Source organism: Sminthopsis crassicaudata, chromosome 2, assembly GCF_048593235.1.
Source record: "Sminthopsis crassicaudata isolate SCR6 chromosome 2, ASM4859323v1, whole genome shotgun sequence".
Lineage (NCBI taxonomy): Eukaryota > Metazoa > Chordata > Mammalia > Dasyuromorphia > Dasyuridae > Sminthopsis > Sminthopsis crassicaudata.
This window is the reverse complement of record NC_133618.1, coordinates 672,593,722-672,618,527: the sequence shown is the minus strand read 5'-3', so window position 1 is coordinate 672,618,527 and position 24,806 is coordinate 672,593,722. Positions and strand designations below refer to the sequence as shown.

The 24,806-nt window shown below is 52.4% G+C and overlaps 1 protein-coding gene and 1 long non-coding RNA gene across 7 annotated transcripts in view; one reads left to right on the top strand and one right to left on the bottom strand.

The window, feature by feature from the left end:
• Window positions 1–808, bottom strand: part of LOC141559048 (uncharacterized) — a 7,986-nt gene extending 7,178 nt beyond the window's left edge. The window contains exon 1 of the long non-coding RNA XR_012487208.1: window positions 741–808. This is a non-coding gene — a long non-coding RNA (uncharacterized LOC141559048). The remainder of the gene's footprint in view (window positions 1–740) is intronic.
• ATAD1 (ATPase family AAA domain containing 1) overlaps window positions 1–24,806 on the top strand; it is a 48,590-nt gene that overhangs the window by 950 nt on the left and 22,834 nt on the right. Inside the window, exons 2-6 of one of the 6 annotated variants that reach the window (XM_074297079.1) lie at window positions 128–191; window positions 2,690–2,828; window positions 4,312–4,461; window positions 12,522–12,737; window positions 20,648–20,822. In XM_074297079.1, coding sequence (XP_074153180.1) covers window positions 20,661–20,822 — 162 coding nt within the window. In that variant the 5' untranslated portion in view covers window positions 128–191; window positions 2,690–2,828; window positions 4,312–4,461; window positions 12,522–12,737; window positions 20,648–20,660. Of the gene's footprint in view, window positions 1–127; window positions 192–1,091; window positions 1,370–2,629; window positions 2,829–4,311; window positions 4,462–12,521; window positions 12,738–13,256; window positions 13,392–14,748; window positions 14,945–20,647; window positions 20,823–24,806 lie in introns of those variants that run through there. The other 5 variants (XM_074297078.1, XM_074297077.1, XM_074297080.1 and 2 more) reach the window with 5 other exon arrangements.

Below are 24,806 nucleotides of genomic sequence, written 5' to 3'. Positions count from 1 at the left end.
TGTCATGTAGTTTCCAGTCTAATAGGAGAGTGGGTCTCACAGTCATATAAATCGAATACAACTGATAAGCCAGTTTTTAAAATAAATATTTTATGAAATTTCTGTTATCTCTTTCATCTCTGAACAGGCCATCTTCCCCTGCCCCGCCAAGAAGCCTCCCTACTAACAACCACCAAAAAAATACAGTTCAGGTAAATAGATGAATACCTGGCCGTGGCTGAGAAGGTGGGCCTCCTTTTGCAGCCTCTGGCTCTCGGGCGTGGGAAGGGGGAGCTCCATTTCCCATCAGTCCTTTGGGGTGAAACCAAGATCTGTCCCTCCATATGCCTAATAATACAATTGGGCAGCAACGTCTTCCTCCTAAAGGAAGGAAGTTCTTCTAAAACTAAATTCCAATTGAGAACAAATTACATTTTTATATTGTGTCATCGAGGAGGTGCTGAACTCCTTAATTACTTCTTTATCCTCGACCACCAACATGGGATGGAACCAGCAGGGGCACAAGTGCCTATGGCCAACCTAAGGCACAGCCCGTGAGGAGACTGTAATCTCCTTAAGGTCAGGGACTGTTTCATGTTTCTTTATATTCCCAGTGCCCAGTACTGGGCACACAGTAGGCACTTAATATTTGTTGAATTGGTTTGAGGAGAGAAAAGGAAAAGAGAGAAGACTGAAGGGAAAAGACAAGGCGAGAAGGCAGGGAGGAAGGAGAAGGGGATGGAGGGAAGAAGGTCACCCACCTCTTTGTCTTGGGTCCAAGGCTGACCAAAGGGCACGGGGTCATCGGTGCTATGTCCTGAGAAATCACGAAGGAGACAATAGGAAAGAATGGGAAAAGGGAAAAAGAAAGGGAAGGTTGTCAAGGGCACTAAGAAATCACGGGCGACCATGGGCTACTGTCTCTCGTTCTAGAGTCCCGCGCCCTCCCCAACAATCACTCAATTCTATTCTAGTTCCATTCCGATGGAAGCTCCTTTTCTTTGCTGGATAGCGGGTTTGGGTCCAGAACAGTGACTTCATCAACATGGCAGATTCCCACTGTAGAAATTCTTACACTAATGCACACTGGCCACTCACCTGCACTTTCTGAGAGCTGTCAGGGGGCGCTGAAAGGCTCCGTCACCTGTCTCTGGTCACACAGCTCTTTGTGTCAGGCCTTGAACTCAGGTTTTCCTTACGCCAAGAAGGGTCCTTCATCCATTTCTGATACGTTTCTACCCTTCAATGAGCACTAAGAATCCACAACATTAAAATTATTTCCAGCAGACGGCTTTTCAAAGTTATTAGGGACAGAATTGTTCATATGGTCATAGTTCTGCAGTGGAAAAGAACCTCAGAAGTCTTATGGTCCAACCCTCCCATTAGACGGGTGAGGAAAGAACTCCTAAAGAGAAGAAATGGTTTGCCCAGAGCAAAGCAGGGAATAAGTGGCAGGAACAGGATTTGCACTCAGACCCAGTGACTCCAAATTCAGCACTTACTAAACAACCTCAAACTACAAGTCTTGTGAGATTCCAATGAGACAACATCTGTAAATCGCTTTGTAGAGTGCTCCCTCTACCAGGGAAGGACTCTACCAAATCGCTTTGTATAGTGCTCCCTCTACCAGGGGAGAACTCTATCAAATTGCTTTGTATAGTGCTCCCTCTACCAGGGGAGGACTCTACCAAATCGCTTTGTATAGTGCTCCCTCTACCAGGGGAGGACTCTACCAAATCGCTTTGTATAGTGCTCCCTCTACCAGGGAAGGGCTCTACCAAATCGCTTTGTATAGTGCTCCCTCTACCAGGGAAGGGCTCTACCAAATCGCTTTGTATAGTGCTCCCTCTACCAGGGAAGGACTCTACCAAATCGCTTTGTATAGTGCTCCCTTTACCAGGGAAGGACTCTACCAAATTGCTTTGTATAGTGCTCCCTCTACCAGGGGAGGACTCTATCAAATTGCTTTGTATAGTGCTCCCTCTACCAGGGGAGGACTCTATCAAATCGCTTTGTATAATGCTCCCTCTACCAGGGGAGGACTCTATCAATCGCTTTGTATAGTGCTCCTTCTACCAGGGGAGGACTCTACCAAATTGCTTTGTATAGTGCTCCCTCTACTAGGGAAGAACTCTACCAAATTGCTTTGTATAGTGCTCCCTCTACCAAGGGACGACTCTCGCAGACTATTCCTGAAGCCACAGTAGCTTTAGAAGCTGCTACTACAAGGTCCTAGGGGACAAAAGTTCTTGTTAATGAGCTCCCACTAGTGTGCTCCCAATAACAATTACATATTAACTTTAACAAAAGCATCCATACAGCCAGTGTAAGATGAGTGATGGGTATAAAACATCCCCTTGGTACAAAACGAATACGCCGAGGTCCCTGGGGAAAGTGGTTCCAGTGCAGAGTAGAATGGCAGTGAGGAGGAGATGTAGCCCGGAGGTGCTGCCCATTTCTGACCCTGTGGCATTTTCTCCCCTCATGGCGCCTTCAGGAAGCTCCTCCGGGTTTCCCTTTCTGTTGGCTCTAAGGATCAGCGGCCCCCTCCCCGGGTCCCCGGTCAGCGCGTGTCTCTCTCGTGGGGGAAGGCGCTCCCCCCAGAGCTGCCATGTCGTCGGCTGAGTTCTCTCTCCGTGTTCATCCGCAGCCATTGTCACTGTCACCCGTCACTTCTGTTCCAATGGCCACTGCTACTGTTGCCTTTCAGCTCTGAACATCGATGGGACCTCAGATAGGATCTCTGGACCTCCCAGACTCACAAGGTCAACTGGACACTTCCATCCTGGGACCCTAAAATCAGGACTAATAAACACAGAGACAGCGGTGGATATAGACACTGTGACCAGGTAGGAGACACGGCTACTTCTGAGCGGGGCCGCTTCTGAGCGGTCCTGCTTCCTGAGGCCGTGAGGGGAAGAGAGGGAGAGAGAACGATCTCTTTGCAAACTCACCGAGTTCTGACTCAGCTCTTCCAGCTCCCCAACCAATCCGAGTGGTTTTTAGTGATTATATGGCACCAGCCCCTCAGTCACTCATGGCCAGGTCTGTTTTACCCCAGCTTCTACATGATTATTTGAACTGAACCAGTCAGGGAGAATCTCTGTGTCTGCTTGGGCTTCCTTCTGGCCCTGCATGGGGCAGTGAAGCTTAAAACAATATAGAAATGTCTGTCTGTCTATCATCATCATCATCATCATCTTCATCATCTTCATCTTCATCATCATCATCATCTTCATCATCATGCCAGTCTCTGGGATCTCTGGCTTTTTCTTTCTTATTTGCAATTATAATTATGCCATTAGTCAATCAAGAGGCATTTATTAAGCACATACCAGGCCAAGCACTGTGCTCAGCCCTGAGGATATAAAGAGGGAAGTCCTTGCTTTCTACTGGAGGCTGCTCCATGCAAATAACTCCATATAGACATGGATGGTATAGACGAGATAAATTGGAAATTATTTGGGGAAAAGGCCCCAGCATAAGGAGGACTGGGAACGGCTTCTTGCCGAAGGGGGGATTTGCAGCTGGGCTTTGGAGGCAGCTGGGGAAACCAGGATGCAGAAGTGAGGAGGGAGAGCATTCTGCGTGTGGGGGACAGCCAGGGAAAGCCCAGAAGTCGAGGGGCGGAGGGGCTGGTGTGAGGGTCTCTCCGGGAGGGATTCTCAGAAGCTGAGAACAGCTAAATCATTCAGAGTTGCTCATCGCCCAGGATTGCCGTTACTCTGTAGAATATTCTTCTAGTTTTGCTTACTTCATTTTGCATCAGTTCCCATAAGTCTTTCCAGGTTTTTCTGAAATCTGCCTCAAGCCATCATTAGTTACAGAATCATTCACAGTCTGATATTAAAAACAGTGAATTCAAGTGGCGAAAAGTCCGCTGAATTGGACCCTGGCCTAAGATACTATCACTGCATCTCTGACTCTAGGAGGTCTGAGCCTCAGTTTCTTTATCTGTAAAAACAAGGGGCTACACCACCTGCATTAAACATGTAGTAAGTCCTGCATTGTCCAAAGAAGCAATGCAGTAGAGAAGACACCGATCTGATTCTGAGTCCTGCCTCTGGCCCCTTCTGATTGGATCCTTGATGGGGGGGGACACTATTAAGCACCTACTATGTGCTGTGGTCTGTGCCAAGCACTTGCCTTTGTATCCCTACAACATAGTAGGGATAGTGATATACTAATAAATGCAACTGACATTGCATTTATTAATGCAATTTATCAATTCATTTAATGCAAATTATATATTAATAATGCATAAATGTATTTAATAATGCAATTAATACAAATTAAATAATAATTTATTAATTATATTAAACATTGACACAGAGCAGGAACTTGACAGTTGCTTGTGGATGGACTCTGACTCGGCCTAAGTCTTTTAACTTCTCAGTGGAAGTACCCAAATTATAAGCCGGAGAGCAAGTGGCGATACGTACTAATACGGTGTTTTGTCTCTGGGAACTCCCTACAGCGACGGTTAGTAAAAGTGACTAAATGCAAGTATAAACACACATGCTTGCACACATGTGAATAAAACCTTGGTGTTCTAGTTATACAGTCATCTATACAGACAGCAGATATGTGACCGCTTCAGAAGGTTGATTGCTCGCATTTGTGGGACCTCCTTGTAATCCCAACCTTGAACCTTGACTCAATCTATTAACCAAGCATTTATTAAGCACCGACTGTGTCAGGCACTGGATTGGAGCCAAGGATATGGAGACAAAGATTGAAATAATCCCTGTTTTCAAAGGCCATGCCTTCTAAACTAGAGAGCAGTTTGAGAATGTATTCCTAAATGATGGACTAGAGACCAAATTCACAGAGTGAGCCGGGGTTCCGAGGCAGGAGGGAAATCACTGAGCGTGATTCAGAGACGAGAGTCTCCCAGACTGACTGACCCGGCGGGCACGGGAGGCTTCATGGGTGGGAGCTTTTGAGTTGGACTTAAAGGCTGGGTAGCAACATGGAAAGGACAAAGGGAAGGCCTTTCGGGCCTACTGAATGGTCAAGATGCTGTAGAGAAGGTCCAATGAGGGTCTGGCTAGAGAGAGGGAAATACTACAAGATCAGACTGGAAGGGAAGGGTGGTCTAAGATTATACAGGGCCTTGAATACCAATGCACCGGGATGGAACAAACATTTATTAAGTGCCGAGTATGTGCCTGGAAAAGGAGTTTGAGTCTCACTCAGTGAGCTTGGTGGAGCCTTGGAAATTTGGGAGGAGAAGGGTGAGATGTTCAGGGGGGAAGAAAGGTCAGAAGGACAGCAGCAGCCTGAAGGATGGCTCAGGGTTCAGATTTAGCCTCAGAAGAGCAACCACAGGTGTGTGTGTGTGCGTGTGTGTGTGCGCGTGCACAAAGTGTATATTCCCAGTTCTGGATAGCCCCTAGCAACTTGTGCAAGGACATCTTTTCTAATGTTCCCAGTTATTGATGTCTTCTTCTCTAAAGCTATCTTGTATCTATTTCTATCTTGAATATACTAATTTACACACACACACACACACACACACACACACACACACACACATTAGAATATAAGCTCCTTGAGGGCAGGGACTATTTGGGCTTTTTTTTTTTTTTCTTGCCTCACCCATGTTAGTCCCAGTGCCTTTTAATAAATAAAAATATTAAATAAAAGTCATTCAATAAATGCTTGTTCATAGAGCATAGATCACAGATTTAGAGTTGGCAGCGGAGGGGAGAGGTGGAGACGGGGGCCACCCAGAAGGAAGTCTGACTCGACTTCTGCATCAGTGCAGATGGAGGAACATTTAATTCCCACTCCCCAAACCTTCATCAAAGCTCCTGACGGCTCTGAAGTCTGCACCTGGAGGAACAGCAGGGCTGGAACAGGGGCCTGCACCAGGGATTTTCCATTTTTATGATGTCGGGCCATAGTCCTAGGAATTTTTTAAGCCCTGGCTGATTGGCAAAGCTGCCCTGATTACTTTGCTATAGATGGTTTTCAAGTGAAACCAAGGCCAGGGCCAGGGAGCAGACTTTGGCAAAGCCTAAACAAACATCATCTAGTGTTGACTGGGCAGAGCCGGTCTGATCCGGCCACAGGCTTTTCTCATGGAAACAACTCCATGTCTGGATTGTCATGAGGATCAAATGAGACCTTTGTAAAGGGCTTTGAGAACCTTAAACCACCATATGCATGCTAGCTAATAAAAGGGGGCTCGGGGCAGTTAGGTGACCAGTGCCCAGAGCCGTAGGCCTGATTCACCTTCCTGAGTTCAAATCCAGCCTCAGACACTTATAGTTGTGTGACCCTGGACCAGTCACTTTACCCTGTTTGCTTCAGGAAATGTAAATGAGCTGGAGAAGGAAATGGCAAACCATTCTAATATTTTTTCTAAGAAAACCCCAAATGGGGTCATGAAGTGTCAGACATGACTAAATAACCAAATTACTTCAAAAGTTGTCATTGCCCAAGCCTGGCAGGCGCACCACATTCAACCAGATCCAAATTCGTCACAGGATGCAGAGCTAAAAAGACCACTTTGCTGTTGCTCGGTGCTCCTTACTGTACAGGGATGCTCCATTACAGTCATGAAAAACAGGTTGTTTGGCCCACTTGTGTTGTGCCTCAGTTTCCTTAATTGTTTTGCCTCAGTTTCCCTAATTGGTCCTGCCTCAGTTTCCTTAATTGTTCTGCCTCAGTTTCCCTAATTGGTCCTGCCTCAGTTTCCTTAATTGTTCTGCCTCAGTTTCCCTAATTGGTCCTGCCTCAGTTTCCTTAATTGTTCTGCCTCAATCCCCTTAGTTGCAAACCCTCCTTCTGGTTCATGAAGACTGATATAACTCAGGGTTACTTGCTTTAAGGTTATAAATTTCAAAAAAGGGGAATCCAGGCATTCTTGCCAGATCCTTTCTTAACTCCAAGTTAGTAAGAATTTATGGTCCTACCCCCCAACCTGTCAGAGCCGAGTTGGGTCTTTGTAATCCTCTGTGTTTTATTTTATACATTTTATAATTTTTTTCTGAGAAGAGATCCAGGGGCTTCACTGAAGAGGTCCATGACATAGAAACATGTGTTCCCTAACCTTTCTGATGCTGGCCTGTGTATTTCTTGGTTATCAATTACAGTGCCTTGGTTGATAAATAGAGAAACAGGTTTTGTACCATTAGAGGATCATAACAGAGTATCTGCCATGTTGTAAATGCCTAATAAATGCGCAATCTGGGGCAGCTAGGTGGTGCAGTGGATAGAGCACCAGTCCTGAAATCAGGAGGACCCGAGTTCAAATCTGACCCCAGACACTTAACACTTCTTAGCTGTGTGACTCTGGATAAGTCATTTAACCCAACTGCCTTGGCAAACAAATAAATAAATGCTCAATCTAAGACACACTGGTGCATTGTTGGTGGACCTGTGAATCAGTTGAACCATTTTGGAAAGCAATTTAGAATCATGCAAATAAAGTGACTACAATATCTACACCCTTTGACCTAACAATCCTAGTACTAATCTTATATCCCAGGAAAGCCATTGATAAGATTTCCCTTATGCCAAAGTAACAGCCTTTTTTGTGGTAGCAAAGAACTAGAACCCTTTGATTGGAGAATGGCTATACAAACTAGCACATGAACACAGCAGACTATTACCGTGCTCTATGAACTGATGAATATGAAAAATACAGAGGAGGGAGACATAAGAACAAGGCAGAAAATGGTACATTACACACATTTTGGGCCTTTTAATGCATCAATCAGCTATGATAATTTTGTCAGCTACTTTTTTTTGTCTTTAAACAATCATATCTGTTCTATAGAATGGTTCTCTGGGTTCGGTAACATAAACCGTTATTTTTTTTTTTCATTTTTTATAAAGCTATTTAATGGTCATTCTATCTCTCTGTTTCTGTCTTTTTCTGCGTGTGTGTGTGTGTGTGTGTGTGTGTGTGTGCAATTGTCCTCTCATCTACTGGAGGCTGAAAGGCAGAAGGGAGCTCAGAGGCCGTTGGCTTGGGTCCCTCATTCTGCTGAGGATGCTGACACGTGGAGTGATTTGCCCAAACCTCCAATCAGACCATTGCAGATCCAGGAAAGGAGCCCCCATCTTTGGATTCTGGGTCATCCCTCTCCCCCCTCAGTCTGAGGAACGGCCAACTTACTAAATACCAAGTCAAATCCTGACCCGGTTTTTGCCAAGACTCTCAAACTTTTTTTTCAGTCAGAGAAAATTGCTCTAATGCTGCTCTATGCACTGTTGCCACCCAGCGGCCCATTTAATGTAGTTTTTGAGTTACACAAGTTAAACTTTTCCCACTCCTGTCCCCTTTTCCCCAGAGAAATTTTTAGGTGGCCCCAGATTTGCAGGTTTGTAAAATAAACAGACACATCAAACATTAACTGGTAATACATGATAAAGACACATTTTAAAACAACTTAGGTATTATATCTAATTTTACCATTTCTTAAAAATGAAAGCAAATGAGATGAATTGCTAGTTTATTTTTACATAAAATTAAATCTTGACAGAATATTTGATACATTTTTACCATCGCAAAATTTTCATGACCCCATAAGGGATTATGACCCACCGTTTAAGAAGCTTTGCTAAAGGCCACGTGGTCTGCATTCATTTATGTGTCTACAGAAGCACCCAGGAGTAGTAAATAGTGAACCCATCCAGGACTTATCCCTTTAATACACACCCTGGGAAAATGATTTCACAGCCCAAGTCGCTAGGCAGCTCACTAAAACAAATTTTACCATCTTATTATTGTGTTATTCCTCCTTGAGGGCAGGAAATCTTTTGTCTTTACATCCTAATAAAATGGGTGGAACAAAGAAGGAACTCAATAAATGCTTGTTGATTGACTGAGATACTGATGGAGGTTCCAGGTCCTGATCTTAGCAGAAAGGAAGGATTGGGGCCCTAGAAATCTTCCTCGGAAGGTTGTAGAAGAAAAGGGAGAAGAAAACCAAGGTTCACAAGAGGAAAGCAGATAGATGGCCAACAAGAAGGTAGGGAGAAAGAGTAAAAGGAAGAATAATAAAGGGAAGAGTAATAGAAAGAAGATGACAACAAACCACAAGTGGGGAGGAAGGAAGCTACACATGTAAAATGCATGAGCCCATGAGCCCCCACTAGTGAGCTTACCTTTAGTCAGCCTGTAGACATAATTAGTGCAAAGCAAAGATTTAATTATTGTAGCTATAAAACTATATATATTTGCTCCCATAACAACAGGCATACACTTCCACAAATAAAAATGGCTTCTCGGGGCAGCTAGGTGGTACAGTAGACAAGAGTGCCAGCCTGAAGTCAGGAGGACCTGAGCTTAAATCTCAGACACTTAATCCGTCCTGGCTGTGTGACCCTGGGTAAGTTACTTAACCCCAATTGCCTCAGCAAAAAAAAAAATAAATAAATATAAAAAATGGCTTAGGAGGAGGATTAATCACAGAAAATAGCCATGAGGGAATACATGTATTCAAGGCAATTCATACATCTGGGACTATCTGGTCTAAATGCCTTTTTCCTTCTTGTAATGGCTTCTCCACCCAATGTATTGTTTCTTGTAACGTTCTGGTTAGCTTTCTGGAGTCTTGTTCTCAGCAGAATAATCACCACAAAAATAGTCAGGGATAAAGTTCAATGTCTTTATTACCTCCTTCACAGTCTGTCTCCTTTGCCTGGGGCCCAGCTAGCTTTCTGGAGGCCCTGCGGAATGGGTCTTGGTTTTAGTGGAAAAGTGCAGAAGGCAGGAGAGCCACCAGGGCGGTCTCTGTCTTTAAGTCTGTCTGTGGCTGAATTTGTCCCCAGTTTATGTGCTCTATTACAATTACATCATTACCATATACTGAGTATAAATCAGTATATCACTAGGGAACCATTATTTGTTGTAAGACAAAATCAATCATACTGAACTTAGAGAACTCAGGTGGTAATCTAGAGAAGCACTGTATTATCAGTTCCACTGAGTTAGCACCTTGTTGTAGCATTAAATCAGTCACACGGAGTTCTGCAAATCCACGATCTCATCTATGTGGACAGTTCGCCACTCGTCATCCTTTGTAATTTTGCCTTCACATCATCCTGGCGCTGGAGCCTTCATCTGTGTTCCAAGTTGCTTTTGGAGCGTTCATCCATTACTCTTGGCTAGGTGGCCTCCCGCTTTCCCCCTCTCTGGTGCTATTTGTCCTTGATAACTTATTTTTCTCTGCTCCTTGTTTGAAAATAATCAACAATAGCGTGGGACTGTCGGCTCCTACTGACCGCATGTGATCCTGACAACTTCTTCAGAGAATGTAGAATCCCACAATGTAGCCACACAGGATTACAGTCATGGAATCTACAAGTGAAAGAGATCTTGGATGTCATTTACAAAGTTCCTTGGTGATTTCATTGCAAAGGAAGGAAAAGATGAGGCTGGAGAGAAAGTGTAAGAGCCTTAGCTGAGTGATCCTGGGAGATGTTACAAGGATTTGTCCAGGTAGATGTGACCTAGGATTGGCCCAGCCTTTGTCTAGTGAAACTGTCATTTCCACCTCTGGGAAGAGACGGTGGCTCAGTACAAAGTCCCAAAGCTCGCTGATACTCCTGCTCTCCCAAGAGGCAGCATGAGTTGGGAATGCTTTTCTTTGTACACAGCTGTCACAAGTTTCGCAGGAGTTGTGACATCTGCCACAACAAAATCGGTTTCTCACCTGCTCTAAAGTTCTTTTTTCCCTGAGGCAGCTGGGGTTAAGTGACTTGCTCAGGGTCACTCAGGGAGTGTTAAGTGTCTGAGGCCGGGGTTAAGTGACTTGCTCAGGGTCACTCAGGGAGTGTTAAGTGTCTGAGGCCGGGGTTAAGTGACTTGCTCAGGGTCACACAGTTAGGGAGTGTTAAGTGTCTGAGGCCGGATTTTGAACTCAGGGCTGGTGCTCTGTCCACTGCGCCCCCTAGCTGCCCTCTAAAGTTCTTTCTTGACCTATCTAAAGTCACGAGGTTTTCGTGGCTCTTAGACAATGTCCCAGGGGCACTGGCACCCCTTCTTCCTGGCCGTGGGCAGGGGACCTGCCACAGGGTGATCCGGAATTCCCGTGGCGCAGCTCGTGTCAGTCCCTGCCTCAGAAGTAAGGCGGCTTCTGCTGTGGGCCATTTAAGGGGTTTGATCCTCACGTCTCAGTTGTATTTCCACCTGGCTGTTAAAATGAGATCTCTGGAAAGAACTTAGCACGGGGAAGATTAATGAGTATTTCTTTCTTCCCTCCCGCCCTGAGAGACACAGATTGCTCTAACATTTCTTCCGGTATCACCCAATTTTTTTGGATTTTGGGGGCAAAGTCTCGGGATCCAGCTTGGACTTTGGGAGTGTCCCGTCCAGGCGAGTCCTCGCCACGCTGCTCCAGGCGCGGCTACTTTGTCCCGCCGGCCAGCCCCGCTCCCTGTGCTGTTCTCCCTCACTAAGCTCCCAAACCGTGGGCGCCATCCCGTTTCTGTATCCTCAGTCCCGGGTCCGCCCACCGCTCCAGCCCCTCTCCGGGCCGTCCACCGTCTGTCTGTCACTGGCTGGAACCATGGCTGGCGAGCGCTGGTACCCACTTCTGGCCAGCAGCGTCCGCCGCGCACGGTCAAAACGCGCCCACGGCTCAGTCAGGGCTTTCTGGGGGAGGGCGGGAAGGGGATAAAAGGTTTGTAACGCTTCCCACGTGCCCAGCACCGAGCCAGGGCCTTACACCATGTCATTCGGGTTTTTCTGGGAGTTTTGCTCTTGAGCTTCTCAGTAATAATAGACTTGGGGAGGGGACCTGCCCGTCAAGCCTCCGCCAGCAAAGGCGGCGGCCTCTGGTGAAGAATACTTTCTTGCCACAGGCCGCTCCCAAACCTTCCAGCCCCGGAAATGTCTTGCTCAGGTCTGCTCCGGCCAATACAGGTACATGGGTCAGGAATGATTATGTTGGGACCGCTAGGGGGCGCAGTGGATGGAGCACCAGTCCTGAAGTCAGGAGGACCCGAGTTCAAATGTAGCCTCAGACACCTAACACTTCCTGGCTGTGTGACCCTGGGCAAGTCACTGAACCCTGATTGCCTGGGGGTGGGGGAGATTTCTTGGACACGCACAGTTTGAAGGGCTTCCACCTTCTCTAAGCCGGTGCTCTCACCTCGTGGGGATGCAACCTGGACCCAGCATTGAACAGAAGCTCTGCAAAACTGCGCCTTGTCGGCCGACTGCTCCCAGAGCGGCTCCTGCAGCCAAAGGGACGCACTAGTCAGTGTCTTACCCAGGCGGCCATGACCTCAGCCACACTCTCCGCAGGGGGGCCGGGCCGCGCCCACTAACAGGAGCCGAGGATTAAACTTTCCTGGCGAGCATCCGCCCGGAAATCAGGGAGCTGCAAAGCGCGGCCCGGTTTTTATAGTGTGATTGCTAAGTGGCGGAGACCGGACTGCTAACGGGGATGGAGGTGGCGGGGGAGGGGAGCAGCAGCGAGCGGGGGAGGGGATGAGAGGGAGGTGCAGGAGAGAGCAGCAGGGGGAGCTCTAGGGAGACGGCCCGGGCTTTCTGGTGAAACGCTTTCTCTCGGTCCCAGCCCCAGGCGCCCCCGGGAGAAGGTTGCTCCGGGAGAGCCGCAGCGATCGCCGTATCCCGTCCCTCGCACGTAACAGTGGCCGCCGCGGACATTTGTGAAGTTTGCACGTTACCAATATGTCATTTGAATCTCGAGACGGCTCTTTGCAGTGGAGACTCCTACCACCATTTTACAAAAGAGGAAACTGAGACTGAGACCCGAAGCTACTTTTCCAAGGTTAGTTCCCAGGGTCTTCGGGCCCCTCCGTCCTCCGCGCCCCCTTTCCCTGAATAGACCCTCCGTGAACTCGAGCGCGCCGTAACCCCGCCTCCCCCCTCTTTCCGCGGGCGTTCTAGCCCCCCGAGGCCCCCTCCCCCCTCATTTCGCGGGCGTTCTGGCCCCCCGAGGCCCCCTCCCCCCTCATTTCGCGGGCGTTCTGGCCCCCCGAGGCCCCCTCCCCCCTCATTTCGCGGGCGTTCTGGCCCCCCGAGGCCGCCGCCGGGAAGCCCACGGGCGACGAGTTATTTTGTAGCGCTGGAAGCCGTCCCGAGCCCCGGAGGGAGGAGGGGAGGGCTCCCGGGGAGGACCGTGGCCGCGGAGTGCGGCCCACCGCAGGGGGCTCCGCCGGCCGCTGGAGCCGCGCCCCGCCCCCCGGGCAGCAGCCGCAGGAAAGGCCACCTGGCCCCGGTGACCGCCGGGACCCCATGGGACAGAGGCGGGCTCTCCGGAGGAAGCGCCCTCCCCGCCTTTCTTAAAGCGACACTCACGCATCTCCCCGACTTCCGAAAGGGAGACGGAAGGTGTTTTGGTTTCGGAAGCGAAAGGATAAAAGCGGATCGCCCGGGGAGAGGAGCAGCCGGCGGAGTCCGGGCCGGGCCGGCCGGGAGCCAGGTTGGTCCTTTGGAGCGGCGGCGGGGAAGGCGCGCAGGGGGCACGTGGGGACGCCCTTGCCCTGGGTCAGGGGCGGAGGGCTCCTTGCGGAGCGCCGCTGCTTTTAGCTGGATCTTGCCTTGCTGCCACGTGCTCTAGACTAGGACGGAGCCGGGGCTGGGGCCAGAAAGACTCCTCCGGATTTGGGGGCCGGAGGAACGTGTGAGGGGCACGTGTGTCGAACATGCGTGTACATGTGCACAGACTCACGTGTGTTGAACATGCGTGTACATGTGCACAGACGCACTGTTTGAACATGCGTGCACATACAAGCGCATGTGTGTCGGATAGTGTGGCCGGGGCCTGCTCTGGGCAGTCACCGGGAGGGCTCGCGGACAGTTTTTGACGCGGTACAGTGCACAGAGTAGTTTTTCCCTCAGCTGGGCGGCGGATAGTGCCCGGGGGGGGGGGGGGGAGGGACTCCGCGATGAGAAAAGGGAACTGAGTTTTGTCAGGTTCTGGTCCTCCGGACCCGGGCTCCAAATGACTCCCGCAGTGACACCGCCCTCGCCTCTCCTCGGAACCCAGATCTGAGGCCGGAACTGGGTTCGAATTCCACTTTAACCTGCACCGCATGACCTTGGCTGGAGAGTTTGTCGAGTCTCTCGAAAGGGATTAAGTCCAAGTTCAGTGTGTAGCGGACCTAGGGCAAGGTCACCCCGGCCGCCGCGCCGGGGGTGACCCTAACACCGGGCCCCTCGGGCTCCCACGGACTTAATCTCCCGTTTTATCTTCGGGAGGAGGCCCCGGGCGCCTTCTCTTTAGCTGCATTGGGGGGCAGGCCACTTGCCCTGGTTTGAGCCTCGGTTTCTTCCTCTGGGAAGAAGCTGGGTTTCATTCAGGGCTCGGAGCCCGGGCTTGTATAGAGCGGAGTCGCATTCCCAGCCCCGGCGCCCACAGCTGGGAGCAGGGAGAGCGGGCGGACCGCATTCCGGCCCGGAGACCCCGGAGGAGGAAGCTTCCTTTGCTGCGGCAGTCCTGGAAGGGCAGGGCCGGCGGGGCGTCCGCACCCGAATGAAAGCGGGATGCTGGGACAGGCGGGAACCCCCCCGTGACCCTGTGACCTTGGGGAGGCCTTTTTCTCTGGGATCTCACTTTCCCGCTATGGGAAGAGAGGAGACCGGACCCCCAGGAAGGTCTCCTCCAACTCCGGGTGATAGCCTCCACAGCCGCGCCGCGCCTCTCCGGAAGGGATTGTCTTCTCCGGGCTTTCCAGCCCGCCGAGTGATGCTCCGCCCCTTCAGGGAGGCCGCCGCGGTTCTCCGCTCCATCTCCCGGCGCTCCTTCCTGCACCCCCCGTCGGTGGTAGCGAAAACTCGGCGCGGAGCTTGCGGGGGCGTGGTGGCGCATGCGCCCTGCGCGCCGCGGCCTCCGCTCCCTGGCTGGTTCCCCGGCGGCGGTGGCGGCTGCGGCGGGTCCGTGTCAGAGGTTCGGCGGCGGGCTCTGGGCTCCGGGCTCCGGCTCCGGGCTCCGGGCGAGACTCGGGCCGGGCTCGGCGGCCTCCGCGCGACCAGGTGAGCGTGGGGCGGAACAGGAGGGGCGGAAGGTCACGGGGCCGCGCCGGCCGGCCCCTCCCCGTCCGCGGGCCTCGGGACCCCGGACCCGGCTACCCCCGGGCGTGGGCCTCCGGACCTCGGCCCCGCAGCACGAACGGGCCCTGCAGCCCCGGCGCCCCGGGGAAACCGAGGCCGAGCTCGCGGGGCCGGCCAAGGTCACGGGCTCGGCGCGGGGGAGGGGGGGGTGCTCAGCCCCCGGCGCGAGCCTCGCGGGCCACTTGCTGCAGCCGGGGAAATTGAGGTCCGCCCTGCTCCGGACCCACCCTGGGATCCTGAAAGGACCCCGGGCCAGTCTTCCCATGTCACTGCTGAGGAAGCGGAGAGGGGTGGGGGCTCCCAGCAGCCAAGAGAGGTGGGGGGCCGGATTCCCCTCCCCTCCCCCCACCTTCCCGAATGCCAAGAGAGCCTTGTGTCCGGCGCCTGGGCACACAGTAGGTGCTTAATAAGTGCTTGTCCCTGCGGCGTAAGGCAGGTGAGCAGGAAGGGGGCGGCCCAGTGGTTAGCGAGGACCCCCCCCCCCCCGCAGCGGGGCCCCCTCCCCAGCCCGTGCCCTCTCAGACCCGGAGCTTGCTTCCAGGTCAGCGCTTCTCCAGGCCCGGCCGGTCCGCAGTTATAAGGAGGATGCTTGACCACGTGATGGCATCGATTACATGTGTCAGCTCCTCAAGGCACAGGATCCAAAGAGGGGCCCCGCCGCTCTCTCCCCTCCCCCATAAATGTCTGCTGTGAGGGGCCGTCCCCATGTACCCCATGTTACGGCTGCTCCTCCCTCCTATAACGGAGCACCTCCCGCCTCGGGGGCTGGCCTGGGCCAGGCGGAGTCCTTGCCCGGAGGGCTGACTTTGTAGGGGGAGAGTTTTGGGGGGAGAGGCAGCCGGTGCTCTTGGGGGGTTTGGGCGAGTGGAGGCAGCGGAGGGGGCTGCCCCTCCAAAGGGGAGGGCGGAGGGGGCTGCTCGGGCAGCTTCGTCCCCGGGGCTCGGCCACGGTTCCGCCAGAGCCGTTCCCAGCGTTGTGAATGCTTGGGAAGTGAGTTGGGGCCGGTGAGGTGGAAATAAAATCAGGGAGGATCATGGGGGGCCTGGGGCGCCTCAGGCGGCCCCAAGGTTCTCCCGAGACCCCGCGGCCCCGGCTCCGCCTCTGAAGCCCAAAGGCCTGAGCTGGGCTAAAGTGTGGAAGGGTCTCTCGTCCCTAGAAGGTTGCTCTAGATCTTTCTTTGTCCCCAGATAACCTCCTGGGCCCCTCAAGACAGGAAGGGATCCCCACCCCCGGCCATGCACCGAGGAGGGAGCTGGCTTCCGGAGCGTCTCTGGCCCCAAGGGCCGAGGAGTGCAGGGGCCCCGGGTGCAGACTCCATCCGTGACTGGGCCCGTTAGGAGGCCCCAGCATGCAGCCGGCTCGAGTCCTTGGGGGGGGCCGGGGCTGACTTGGGCGTCTCGCAGGCCGGCTCCTCCCGGGACAGGGTGAGGAGCCTCAGCTCGCCCAAGGTCATGGCATTTGTGGCCGGAAGGCGCAGGAGCCAGGGCCTCCCTCGGCCCGTGTTTGCCAAGGCCCGGAGGCCAGAAGGAGATGGGCCTTTGGGCTGGAGCCGGAGGGAGCCCGTCCAGGCTGCCCCGCCTGGCCAAGCCGGCCCTCGCCACGCTGTGGCCACCTCTGCCTGCCCCCGGGAGGGCGTGGCTCCCGCCCCCAGAACGGGTCCTCTCCCGGAGGGCAGAAGCTGTCCTGGGGCTCATCCCCGCTGTTCGCAAGTGCTCTCTTATGTGGAGGTGCAGGCCGGCCCCTGCCCCACGCCAGGCCCCACAGGAAGAGCCCGCTCCAGGGCCGGGGGCAGGCTTTAGTGGGGAGAGACCGAGATCTGCGCACGGCCTCCGTCTCCCGCTGCGCGGCCCGCTTGGAGCCAGGAGCCAGCTGGGCCCCTTTGTGCCCCCGAGGATTCGGGTCTTTGCTGGAGTCGGGGTGTCAGATTTGGAAACGCCAGAGGGAGACCAGACGCCCCACTGCCCTCTCCTGAAAGAGCATCTGCCAAGTGATTTCCAAGGGACGTGACCCGAGGCAGGCCTGATAACGCCGGCCGCGTTGCCGCTTCGGACGCAGGCCTGCCCGGGCCCCTTCCTCGTGCAGACACCGGGGGCCCCGGAGACACTGGTCTTCAGGATGGGGGCACCGATGGAGCGTCGCCTCGGCAGATTCCCAGAGCTCTCGGGGAGTCCGAGCAAAGCGCCTCGCATCGTCACCTTGTTGCTGGGAAAGCCCGATGCTGGAGGTTCCTGAGCCCCGGCTCAAGGGGCCTTACTTTCCTTGGCTTGGGGGGGGCTCCCGCTGCAGGTGGGGCTGTTATAGATGGGCGCATGCCTCAGGCCACCCCTTTGATTCCCCTCAGGCTGCTGCCCAAGTCATTATTTACATAAAGCTGCTTCAGAAAGAAATGGGCTCATGCACAGAATTTAAAGATGTGCTCCCCCCTCCCCCCCATTTGCCCAGAGGACCAGAGCTGATTTTGACACATAGAATGGCGGTGGAACTTGTTTGGGAACTTGTTTGGTCATTGTTGTAGAAGCTGGCGAATAGGACGCGCTTTATAATGAAATTCAAGCACTTTCCCCCTTAGATTAGCTCCTCAATGTAAAGTTTGGAACACATTTTCTCATAAAAACAGTATCTAACGACGACTAGATTTTTATCAAAGCTCGCAAATCTTTGGGGGGAGGTAGAACCCGGGAACCCGCGGGGGATTCGGAGGAAGGACGCACTTATTTAGTACCTCCTGTGTGCTTTATGTCCTGCTATCCTCACAGCTGTAAGAGATGAGCACTGTTCTGAGCTGTGTTTGAGGAAACCGAGGGGGGCAGGCGGGCGAAACGTCCAGGGCGACGGAGCTGGGAAGTGTCGCAGGGGGCGGTGGAGCTTCCGAATCCGGCCCCAGTGCTCCGTCCGCCGGGCCACCAGCTGCCTGTAAGTAAGCAGACAGTCTGTGAATTGGGCAGGTCTAGGACTTTGTGAAGCAAAAGGAATGGAAGGGGCTTTTCAAGTTTAAAACAGCCTGGGGTGGAGCCTTGGGGTGTCCTAACAGCGTTGCCAGTTGCTTGGCATTTGGCGCTGGGCCCGACTGCTCCTTCCCCCCTTGGTGTCTGCAAGCCGCCGTGCCCCGGGAACTTGGGCAGCTTGGCGCGGGCCTGTGCTGCAAGTGGGTTGGCTGCCCAATAAAACTCGGTCCTTCAGGGCTTTTCTCAGCAAATAGAAATGGGTTTGTGTTTGTCTCTGGTCCTTGAGGAAGATCTGTTTCTGCTTCAGAAGAGACGGGGCCTTGGGGAGGAGCTTGTGGGGAATCCGATCCAAGCGGGAAGATGGCGGCCTGGAGTTGGGGCTCAGTTGGTCATGGACAGTAGTAGCCCGTGCCCTTTGCAGATTGAGAGCGGGAAGCGGTGTGGGCCCTGGGCCCTGGAGGGGCCGGGGCAGGGAGGGCTTGGTCACGGGCACACTCAGCCGCCTCCCTCCGATCCCCAGCCGGTCCAGGCCCCCTGACTTCAAAAGGGGCTCAGAAGCAGCGGCGGCAGCTTTCTCTTCTCCCGGTCATAGACAAACCCCTCTTAGGGATCCCCCACTCCCAGGGGCTCCCCTTTCCTCCTTCATCCCATCCCTCTCCAAGATCTCAGCTGCCACATCCAGCACCTTTTCCTCAGGCCTCAGCATCCCGCACTGCTCCGGACTTGGCTGCCTGCCCGCCCTCTGAGCCTGGGGTTCGCCAGCTCGTGGGCCAGCCTCCTTGGCTCGCTCCCACGGTGCCCGTGAGCTTGGATGCCCTCACCTTGGTTCTTCTCCCTCCCCTCCAGCTATCAAAGGGCATTGGGAGAGGAGGTCCCTGGCTTGCCCCTTCCTGGCCCAGCTGCCCAGGAAGCCGTCGGCTCGCCTGTCTCCTCACAGGGACCGCCCAGGTCAATTCCTCAGCCTGGAATGCGGCTCCAGCTCCCCCGGGGGCTGATGGAGAACGCCCGAGTGGAGGAGGCCGTCCATTCTCTGTAAATCAGAGGGCGGCCTGGACTAACTCTGGGGGACCCCCCTCCGTCCATTCTGCCTATGGTTGTGGTGACAGTGCCCCAGCCTCCCCCCGTGGGTCCCCTTCATCCTGCTTGATTGCGGCGGATCTCCCCAGAATGACCTCCCCCAGCAGGGGGCTCCTGTCCCTGTGGATGTTGGGCCAGTGTTGAGGAGGCTTCTTTGTCTCACACTTCTTAGTACCCCATTATATCAGTAAAGCTGAGTGGGATGCACGAATTCCCTGATGACGGTGAGCTTTCCTCCAGCAAAGACAGACTTCAGGGCCTGGAACCCTCCCTGGCCGCCCCACCGGGGCGAATGGCGGCCATGCCGTCTGGCAACTGAGTGTGCGCTGGGGGGAAAGGCCTCCGCGGTGCAGCTTCAGAGACAGTCTGCAGCTTGGGAGGGGCCCGGAGTGATGGGACGGCCTTGTAACATCTGGACTCTGCCCACAGCCTGTCCCTGGGCTCTCCCCACCCGGCTGTGTCACGCCCCTTCCTACCCCAGAGAAGGCTCCTTTTATCTCCAGCCCAGCCCCGTGGCCCTTCCTGCCTGGACCCTGCAGCCCATTTGATAACGCGGCATCTGTGACCTTGCAATCCTTGGCCAGAACCTGGGCCCTTAAGGCCCCAGCTGTCCTGAGGGTCGTTCCTCCCTTTTCTGTCCTCCTTCCCAGATGGGGCCTTTCCCATGAGCCTCCTGACCTAGATGACTCCCATGTGCCCTATATGGATCCTGTGTGTGTGGTGTATGTGCTGTTGGAGCCTCTGCGGGGCAGGGGCCGCTGGTGATCCCCGGGGTGCCGCTTGACAAAGGGCTGCTGCCCGGCCGCCTCGCGTTCCTCCGTCGTCTCGGTGGGCCTGGAGTCTGGGAGCTACCCTGTCTGCCCCCGGAGACCCTCCGCTTCCTTCTCTCTGGTGTGCTGCGCCTGGAGCTGGCAAGACCGGAGTTCTCAGACATGCCCACTGGGTGATCCCGCGCTGATCACTTCCCCTCTTGTCTGCTTCAGCTTCTCTCTGTTATTTGAGGATAATCGGTCCCCACCCAACACAATCGATGTTAGGATCAAACAAGATGATGCTAAAGTGCTTTTCAGTCATTTTTCACTCACATCTGACTCTGTGTGACCCCCTTTGGGGTTTCCTGGTAAAGATACCAGCAGATTTGGCTTTTTCCTTGCCCAGCTCATTTGACTTGATGAGGAAACTGAGGCAAACGGTGAAGTGACTTGGCCAGGGTCACGCAGCTGTCACGTCTGGGGCCAGATTCTAGCTCTCTGTCCACTGAGCCACCTCACTGCCCCGTAAAGTAGCAAACCATGAAGCACTTCGTAAACGTGGCTGGGTGTGAGGTGGACCTCAGGACTGCTTTCCGTGGATAATGGCTTCCAGTCCCGGCGAGAATTGCTTGTTTCTGCCCTTTGGCTGCTTCTGCATTGGAAGCTTTTGCTTCCAAGTAGTTCTCTAAATTGATAGGCCTTTGTGCTTTAACATAATGAGCCATTTACAAACCAATTTAAGGAACAGTGAATTCGGGGCCGATACGCGAATTTCAGCCCTGGCCAAAACCAGACTTAGCTGTCGGCTGTGTGGATGCTAATGAGGCCATGTTTTCTCCATTTGTTTTCAGGTTAATAATCAAGATGGTGCATGCTGAAGCCTTTTCTCGTCCCCTGAGTCGGAATGAAGTTGTTGGTTTAATTTTCCGCTTGACGATATTTGGTGCCGTAACGTATTTTACCATAAAGTGGATGGTAGACGCAATTGATCCAACCAGGAAGCAAAAAGTCGAAGCTCAGAAACAGGTGAGGAATATGAATATCGGACAGAACGTCTCCGTTGTGTTTAAAACAAATCCTGCATCGCCACGTGCCAGCTGTGACTCGGAGCCATTTATAGAATCTCCTTAATTTCTTTTTTAAAGTTTTATTGCTGTCCCTCCCCACCCCCATTCCTCCACCCAGGGGAAAGACATTTTGGGTATCAGGTTGAAGCAGCCCCTGCCCACAGCCCCCTTCCTCCCTTTGGGGTCAGCCCTGGGCTTTTTGCCTCATTCACTTGTGTTTTCCTGGTTTTCCTTACCTTGCTCTGCCCCAGGTTATGCAAGTCTCCTCATGCTTCTCTGAATTCCAAGCAGAGGAATCATTTCTTACCTTGCAGCAATTTTCTGTTAACATGCGTGGGCCACAATCTATTTATTCCCCAGTTGATGGACACCTCCTTTGTTTCCAATTCATCACCATCACAAGAAGTTAGAAATATTTTCTGGAGCCTTTCTTTGTGTCTGACATCATTTGTGCCTCCGCCCGGGATCTTCGGGGTAGAGATTATGGATGTTTGTTCCCAGAGTTCCAGTTTGATTTCTAGAATGACTATTGGCCATTCCTTCATCAATCATTCACAATTCCTCCCACAGTACATTGTAGTGCCTGGATTTCTGTAACCCTTCCAATACTCACTTCTTCCTATCTCCTTCCTTCCTCTCTTCCTCTCTTCCTCCTTTCCTTCCTTCCTCCCTTTCTCCCTCCCTCCCTCCCTCCCTCCTTCCTTCATTCCTTCTTTCCTTCCTTCCATCCATCTATAAAACCTTAGAGTTATTTAGATTTGCATTTCTCTTTTTGATGAATTGAGACAATCTTTGTTAGGAATTCGCAGTTCCTCCTTTGAGAACTGTTACTGTTTTTTAACCACTTAGCCATTGACCAATGAATCTTGGTCCAAAGTGTGTCTCTTAATTCCCTCTAAGGAAACAGTGATTATGCAGAATTCTGGGTTTCTGGGTCTCTTCTTGAGATATCTGAATGTGTTTTAGTACTGTATAATGGAAATGATCATTTTTATCTTTGTTTTAATTCTTTATATTTTATTTTCATTTTTCAAATTTTATTTTCCTTTTTTTTTATATTTTGTTTCCTCTTCCACTGAAAAGTTAGAGAGCTTGGTTATTCTCAAGGAAGAAAAAAGAGGAAGTATAAAGCAAGATTCTGATTAGGATGCTCTTCCCAGTTGGCCTTGAGGGAATTTCTTTAAGAGATTGGCCAGCCAGCTTGTCTTGGTCAATATTAACTCATTTAAATCGCGGTTACTAATTGAATTTGAAAATCTTCGTTTGCAGTTCTCTGGCTGATTTTTGGTCATAAACAGTAAACCTGGTTTTGTGTTGTAGCTTTAATGTACTGTAGCGAGGAAGGATTTTTAAGCTGGGAAATGTGGGAAGGAATATCCATGACCTCGCATCTGAAATTTGGCATTTTCTCAGTTATTTAACATTCTAAGAAGGATCAGCTTCAGCTGATAATCGAATCCATCCATTCTTTTTTAATTTAATATTTTACTTCCTAATTACATGTAAAAACCATTTTAATATTGTCCAAATTTTGAGTTCCATATCCCTTACACACACACATACACCCTCTATTGAGAGAAAGCAATTTGATCTGAGTCATATGTGTACAAAAACCACATTTCCATGTAAATCATGCTGTGAAAGAAAACCCAGACTCAAAAACCCCAAGAGGAAGAAAGAAGCTAAAGAAAAATGACCTTTTATCTGTATTCAGGCTCCACCGGTTCTTTTTCTGATGTGGACAGCGCCTTTCGTTATAAATCCTTCAGCATCGTCTTGCATCATTGTGTTGCTGAGAGTAGGCTAAGTGATTCCCAGGGAGCTCACCATGCTGTATCCCATCACAATCAAACAGCAATTTGTTCTGCCACTTCCCGTCTTCATCTATCTCTGGTGATTTTTTTTTGGGGGGGGGCTGAGGCAATTGGGGTTAAGTGACTCGCCCAGGGTCACACAGCTAAGAAGTGTTAATTGTCTGAGGCTGGATTTGAACTCAGGTCCTCCTGACTTCAGGGCTGGTGCTCTACCCACTGCGCCCCCTAGCTGCTCCCCCTTCTTCATCTAAGGGCCTTGAGGCTAGACACACTTGTCCCAAGCAGTAACTTGACTATTTGAAGGTGTAGATGTCATTCTCCACAGGTTTTACATCTCACTGCAGTCAAATGAAAAAACCATCTTTTCGAATTGGAAAAAGAAATAAAACTCTGCTTTTCTAAAGGTTACACACCTAAAATGGCATTTAGAATGTTGAGTACAGGCAAATCATCTGAAAGCCAGGGCGTTGGCAGTTATGTATTTCTTCAGCAGCGACCGGGTGCCAGGCATTGTGCCAGTGACGCAAAGACAGGAAGAACCAGGCCCTGCCCTCCAGGAGCTTCTGCTCTGCGGGGAAGACGACACTCACACAGTCATCGACAGACACACTAGAGACAGAATAAGTGGGGGCTAACCCACAGAGGGGAAAGGGGCTAGAAGCCAGCTTCTTAAACTGGTTCGTGCCCCCATCCAGGTCCTGTGACTGAGTGTGAAATTAGGATTCCTAGCAGTAAATATTTGGTTTGTGAGGCTGTTTCAGAAGCGCTGTTCTAGAAAGTCTGGGACGCAGACAAAGGGAAACATTGGCAGGGGTTGGGGGCTGGGCTTCAGGAAGGTCAGTGTAGTTCCTGCATGGATCAGTGCATTCATAGGTCGGGAACTTTCCTAAGCCTCGTTTTACTTTGAGAATGGGGGACATTTAGCACTAACTGGAGCTTCAGTTACTGATTCTGAAGCGTTCATTGTCTGGTCGTTAGCGCTTGGTGATTTATAAGCGCTTTGTCTGCCGGGCCTGACTCGTCCAAAGGGCCGTGTGCGCAGGATGTCCTGAGCCGGCTAACAGGCGAGTCACGGGTCAGAAAGTGCTGGCATTTTGGCCCAGAGAGGGGATTCCTTGGTAGGGAGGACTCCCGAGAAGTCCCTGGGCCAGTGTGGCTGCGGGCCCTGAGGAGGCTAGACCCCGGCTCCTGCCTCTGAGGTGCCCCCCACATGGTCCTCAGGTGATGTGCCCAGCCCTGCCTCTACACTTAACATGTGCAAGCTCCTGCAGACTAATGCCAGGCTGGGGCTCAGGCAAGAATGACTGCCCACCGGAGGCGGCACTCGGGTTTGAGGGGAGCGGGTTCTAAGGCAGAGAGGGAGAAGGGAGCCTCCGGGCACTGGGGACAAGCAGGACACAGGCAGTTGGGGAGCCCGTGCTCGGCCTTCTGGGACTTCACAGGCCAAAGACCAGAGAAAACAGCTGAATAAAAGCTTTTGGGCTGAAATGGGTCTTTTGTCCTTCCTTCTCAAAGAGGACCGTGACATGGAGGGAGAATTGGGTTTGAGGGATGGAGGGAGGGCTGGGCGAGGTTGCCAGCTGATTTTGTCCCCCAGAGCCAGGGGCTCCAGTGGCTAGAGATGGGTCCGGATGACTGGAAAAAGCCCCCTCCTTGAGACAGCCTTCTGGCTGCTGGGCCAGGCCCTGAAGGGGGGCTCCTGCTGCGGTTACCCCCATTCCATAGAGGAGGAGACTGAGGTCCCCCAGCTCAGGCAGGTGTCGGGTTTCCTTGGCTCCTAGGCCAGGGCTTGCTGTCTGGTGCACAAGTCGGGCAGGTGCGTAAGACCCACTTAGTCCCACAAAGAACTGCTTGTTCCATGGGTGGTTTGGTCAGTCAGGGCACAGACATGGAGTGCGGCTGGCGTTGCCTTCCTGGGGGTCTTCGTTGAGCAGCTGAGAGGACATGGCTGCCGCCCCAAGTAGGGGATGGCCATGGGGGGAGGGCTGATGGGAAGGGCCTCTGGATGCAGGGGGAGCGAGGAGCGCCAGTTGGGTGGGAGGTGGGTGTCCTGCTCCCTGAGACCCAGGACTGTGCCATCCACAGTGGCCACAACCGGCAGAGGGCGACCCATCCGAGAGTTGGGGGGC